This window comes from Phocoena phocoena, chromosome 3, assembly GCF_963924675.1.
Source record: "Phocoena phocoena chromosome 3, mPhoPho1.1, whole genome shotgun sequence".
Lineage (NCBI taxonomy): Eukaryota > Metazoa > Chordata > Mammalia > Artiodactyla > Phocoenidae > Phocoena > Phocoena phocoena.
In genome coordinates this window covers 34,602,915-34,608,914 of record NC_089221.1, presented here as the reverse complement: position 1 = coordinate 34,608,914, position 6,000 = coordinate 34,602,915, and the positions used below count along the sequence as shown (strand labels likewise).

The 6,000-nt window shown below is 45.1% G+C and overlaps 1 protein-coding gene across 1 annotated transcript in view; it reads left to right on the top strand.

Moving 5' to 3' along the window:
- Nucleotides 1-373: 373 nt before the first annotated feature.
- PLCXD3 (phosphatidylinositol specific phospholipase C X domain containing 3) overlaps nt 374-6,000 on the top strand; it is a 157,356-nt gene continuing 151,729 nt past the window's right edge. The window contains exon 1 of the mRNA XM_065875041.1: nt 374-527. Coding sequence (XP_065731113.1) covers nt 425-527 — 103 coding nt within the window. The 5' untranslated portion in view covers nt 374-424. The remainder of the gene's footprint in view (nt 528-6,000) is intronic.

The following is a 6,000-nucleotide window of genomic DNA, read 5'->3' as shown; positions in this document are numbered from 1 at the left end:
AGTCTCATCAGAGGACCGAGCAAGGTCATGGGCAAAGCAGCTGTGTGACCCAAGTTAAAAAAAGAAAAAGGAAAAAAAATATATAGTAAGAAGCCAAGGAACGCTGCAGAAATGGCGAGAAAAGACAGAGACGCATAGGAGGGATAAGACAGGAGGAGGGAGTCGGGGAGGGCGGGGAGAGAGGAGAAAGCTGAGCGCGGACGTCAGGAACAAAAGCTCCAGCGGAGTCTGGCGGAGGCACTAAGGGAGCATGGGGTGTTTTGAATAATTATTAAAATTAGCATGTGTCTGCGCCATCCTGTGGGTGTGGCGCGCAGCGGAGTGTAAACTCTAGCGGGGCTGGAGCAAACATTCGATTAGCGGCAGCAGCCTGCCAGCCTGCCCGAGGAGCGTGAGGACCAGCGCGCGGCACAGCGACCGCACGATGGCCTCGTCTCAAGGGAAGAACGAGCTGAAATTCGCCGACTGGATGGCCACTCTGCCCGAGAGCATCCACAGCATCCCCCTCACCAATTTAGCCATCCCAGGTAGGCGCGCTGAGGCTGCCGACGGGGCGCTCGGCGTCCGCTCCACCTGCCCCGCCCTGCTTTATCTGCCACGAAGTGGTAACTTGCCACGATGCCCGCGGGAGGGAAACTCGTCTCCAGGGGTGGGTCTCGGCCAGGAGAGTGCGTGCCTGGGAGCCTCCGGGCTCCTGGCGTTTTCCAAACGTCTGGGGACCGCGGCGCGGGGAGTCAAGGTGACTGATTTCCCATGGGTTTTTGAAGCAGGTTGTGTGAGAGGGCTGGGGCAGGGGAAAGGCTTGGCTCCAGGACGGCCCCTCGTGCCCCCCTGCCACGTTTTCCCCGAAGACTTGGGGCTGGGGGCGATTTCTGGGGCTGTGGGGTGATAGTGACCGGCGAGAGCGAGCTGCTGTCCTAAGGGCTCGGCTCCGGCCCGTGGACCTCCCACTCCAAACCTGTCACGGAATCAAGCGGATCTGGTGGATTTCTCTGTTAGAACCTCACCCGAGTCATTAATATTCGTCCCTAGTCTCCTTTAAAGAGACAAAGCGCTTCCCGAAGAGTGATGAAAGTTCAGGGACCCGCGGCGGCGGCGTGATCGCTGCCCTTGACCGGGAGCTGAAGGGGGAGAGGAGAGGAGGGAGCAGTTTCCTGATCTGCGTGGACCTAGAGGGCCTGGCCGGGTGGCCGCCGTCTGGATTTTGGTCCAAGAGCTGTTAGCAGCCTACAGCGCGCGGGTCAGGAAAGCAATCCCTCGTGGACCGTGCATTTGTTGTTCGGGACAGAAGCTGGGCAGGGGAACCTGCGTGAGCTGCGGTGGAGGGGTGGGATTAATAGGCAAATCTTAGGGAAAAGATGATTGCGGCGGTGTCCGGACAGGCTAGCAGGACGGAAGCCTGGGCAAAGCGAGGAAGAGACTGGAGGCATCCAGAGGCTTCAGCATAGCGCGCACGACTGGGACCAGAGGACGAGGCAGGTTTTTGGGATGGCAGCGCAGCAGACCCTAGTTCGGATGTGCAGGAGGGAGGGTCGTTTCAGGACGGTGTACCACGGTGGCAGCTGGGGACACAGCCATACTTCGTTGACTTTTCGCTTGGGCTGAGGGTGCAGGTGCCTGACCCTTCCAGGACTCAGCTTAGAGGGCAAAATACCCTGCCCCAAGCTGTGCCGTGTTATCAGGTTCAACCTTCTGGTCTGCCTTCTCTAGACCTGCCCTATCCGGCGCCCCCTCTCAGCCACTGGGGGAAATCATACTTTAAAAAAAAAGAGGAAAAGATGGGTTTTCTTGAAAATCCCAAGAGTCTCTAACCAGTAGCCCTGGAATTGATCAGTAACTCAAATCAATGGTCGTTCATCAAGTGGATGTTTGGTGGTTATTATAGGCACAGGCTACACTCTGAGAGCCAACCCTGGAAGGGAAGGGTTCATCTACTTTTGTCCTTCTTCAAGAGGTAGCTTCCCAAGAGCCCAGGTGTGTCTCCAAGGACAAGAACAAGACAGCTTCTCCACTCTGCACTTACCCTGCCCCCTGGGTGAGCCTGGGGATCGTTCTTTTGAAGGAGACCATAGAAAGCACAGAACTTTGTTGGGAAAATTCCACTCTCACTTCCACAGGCATTCCTATCTTCTTTCCTTCCTTCCTTTTTATTTTTTGGTTTTTAGAAGGTTACTTTTACATGGTCTCACCTGAGAATTTGTGTTCACATAAAAGGTAAGAAGGGCAAGGACTCTGTTGCCAGCCTCCTGATAGGTGACTCTCCAGAGACACAGGGAGGTTAAAAGCGCAAGTTCACACTGCAAGTTCTGAGGGATGTTATGATACCATGTCTGAATCTAACTTACTTTTTTATAATACTTCACTTTTCAAAGCCCTAGTATGTAACCCAGATCACATAATCCTTCCCCAAACCTTGTGAAACAGTCGATGCTGATAAGTATTAACTGCATTTCACAGATGTGAAAATTGCACCTCAGTGAAGGGAAATGACCTACAATCAGTTCAGTGATATAACCCTTAAAATGGTCCTTAGGAAAAAATCTCCTAGGAATTTTGGAGGGAAATGCTTTGGGGTTTGTATCTGGATGATTCAGCAACAACAAGTACTAATCAGGGTGAGAGGACAAGGGAATAGGCATTAGCAGGAACAGGATGAATTTTCTTTCCACAGGACAAAGTGAAAACCTGAGGTCAGAGGCTTTGATATTCTGATAGTCCTACAGCAGAGACATACTGATGATGGCATTGGATGCAGTGGGAATTTCCACTGCTTTCCCAACTCCTCTTAGTTTTATACTCAGAGTGGATCCCCTGCAAAGCCTTCCATTCTCACCCTCAATACTTCTGAGAAAAAATAAACCCCTATTTCACCAATCTACACGCCTGAATTTCTCCATGATTCTGTAATGTACATTTGGCAGATCCGCACATATAAATCCAGGTTTAAAAATGGGCTTGATACCTTTCCACATTACTCAACTTGTGAAAATTTTTGGAGGAAAAAAGACATTCAAACTTCGATAGTCAGGGAAGACTAATTGGAGACTATTAAACACTAATGGAATAATTGCCTTAAAATCATGCTAATAGCTTCCTGGCTGCTGCTTGTTTACTTGGCCAGTTGCTACAGCTTGAATTAAGTAATTATCTCCACCATTTAAAACCACTCCTGATGTACCACACAAGTGTTTTTCTGTAGAAGGGAACGGCTGCTCGGTCATCCTCAAAGCTTCAGGTTTTCTTAGGTGGAGCAACTGGATAGTGAAGAGCTGTCTAATTATGAAGCCATCCACCTGGGGCAGCTGATCTGGATCACCCAGAGCTAGTGCAAAGAACAATCTGCAGGTGTGTGATATTCCCCACCAGGTGTGCAGTTCTGGCATCTTTAAATGTTTCTCAAGTGTCTGCATCTTGATTGCTTTCATAACCAAATTTCTCAGTGGCTGTTTTGCATTGAAATGGCCTCATGATTTGGTATTGACTGGCCTAAGGAATTAAATTAGTAATCGGTATTAGTAGTTTTACTTTCACTTTATTTTTCAAAGGAATGGTAGTGTCGTAACACACTGACAGTTATTCGGATTTCGGTCTCATTTGTCTTTTCTTCCTATCTCTGATGACACCAAGCTAAGTTTTCATTCATACATGTTTGCTTAACAATATCCTGGCATTTTGGTTTATGAATAATGTGTCCTGTCACCACAAACAGTTGAGAGAGGATAAACAGGGATGGAAGCAGGGAGACAAAGTATCAAATTCAGGTGAGGTCTGATGAATTTCTGGCATCTTTGAAGCCGAGTTCTAACTCTATAATCAGAGTGCTGCCAGAACTATTGTAAAAAGATCCATCATGGGAGCAAGCAAGCTATTGCTTGTAATTTGTTGGTGATCTGGATCTATGACAGGGAGTCATTCTGTCCAAAATCTAAAAGATCAGGAAGGGTTTTTACTCCATGGGAGGGGTCCATTATGCTTTTTCTGATATGTGATGAAAGTCTTCTTCACATAATACAGTAAATTGACCATGTAATGATGAAAGATTGGCTAAAATGTTGTGGGACTAGAATCTCAGAAAGAGTGTATGTTTCCTTGGTGTCAGAGTTGATTACTGAGTTGACCACCAGTTGGCCTTTGAGCTGGACCCGGGCAGAGTTTGCTTACCCTATCCCCTGTCTTTGGAATGTACTTTCTGCCCACTGTTCACACAGTGGGAACCATTTTCAAGGATGCAGCCTTGAGAGAGCAATGTGTTACTGAGACCATCTGGACAGTGTAAGTGTCGCTGAACCTCTTTAAGGCCTCTATATAAACTTTTAAGATTCTGGCGGGTAGGTGCGGAGATCCAGTCATCTTGCAGCTGCCTTAAAACAAGCTTCTTAGGTAAGTTCCCTGCTTATTAAACTTGCCACCTACCAATCTGGAAGTGATATGCCTTTCTTTGGTCTCTCCCTTGCCAGTTTTCAAATCAAAACTTGAACAGGAATTGTTAATTGTACTTTAGATAAGGAACACAGAAATGCTTTAGAAATCGATCACTGTTCTTGTAGATTTTGTACACTCTTCCAGAAAATGCTAACACCAATGAAAAAGAACCGTCTTACTTAGGGAAACTAGATGTTTATATAGCTCCAGTTTCTGTGTTCTTGTGTTGGCTTTTATTAGTTTTAAATTTCTTCCCTCACAGTGATCTCTTCTTGTTGTTCCTGGAGCCAACTATCTTCCTTTTCCTTATAATTTACTATTTCTATTTTGATTAGGATGAGACAATCTACAGAGCAAATCTGGGACTGGGTCTAATTGTACAAGTTTCTTTTAAAACACAGGGCATTCTTTTTCATCATTTTAGTTGTGATAGTGATATGGAAGTTAATTTTTCAAAGCAATCAAAAAACAACAAAATTGTTTAGAATGACTATCTTTCTTGTGTTGCCTTTCCAATTCCCAGTTTTGTTTTTGATTTTGCTAAAAAGAGAAAAATTGAATATCTGGAACATAATTTATCGTACTGGGGCTCTTTCTTGATGAATTGAACTGAATCACCAACTATTACTAATCAATATAAAATGACACTTCTGTCATTTTACAATTTACAGAGTGTTTTCTCATGAACACACATGCTTTTCACATGTTCTATCAATAGTGTCCTCAGGCCTTGCTATTCAACGTTGATCCAGGGACCAGCGGCATCAGCATACATGGGTGCTTGATAGAAATGCAGCGTCTTGGACCCCAGCCCTCAGGCCGATTTAATCACAATCTGCATTTTAACAAGGTCCCCAGGTGATTTATATACCCATTTAGTTTGAGAAACACTGCTTAGGGTATCTCTAAGAGGAACCTTTATGTAAGTGGCAGAACCAAGTTTAAATATACATCTTTGACTAAGTTCTTTCTAATGGACCATGCAGTCTATCTGTGAGTGTTAAAATTTACAATCAGGCTTAGATCCAGAGCCCCCATATCTGACTCAAGGCTAATGGCCCAGGTTGGGAACATTTCTGATAACTGACATTACAGTTCAATAAAATCACAATAAAAGTGAATTAATTGCTACCTAAGTGTTCAAATTAGGTCACTGTGATAAATGTAAAATCTTCCCCGTCATTTCCTTAAAGTCCTGATGCTCATTGATACCAGCCGTCAACAGCACTTAAAATCAGACCATCTGGTGATGCTACTGGTCACTAATGACAATTTAGGAGACACTCCATATTGGTTCTTGTCCATTTAATCCCACTTTTTTGTGCGTGTTACAGGACCAGCTACTTTTGTTATATTTATAGGTCACAGATTTGTTCACCTTATCTATAAACTAAAACTTTTCAATATTGCTCTAAAGTAATAGTGGCATCATAAATGCAAACTGTAGTAATAATCAGCATCAGAAAGATCTCAAACACAGGTCAACAGTAACTTGAGTTTTGATGGAAAGAAGATCAATCTTCGTATTTGCAAACCATACTACCTCATTTATTTAAATCATGGTTTATATGGAATAGA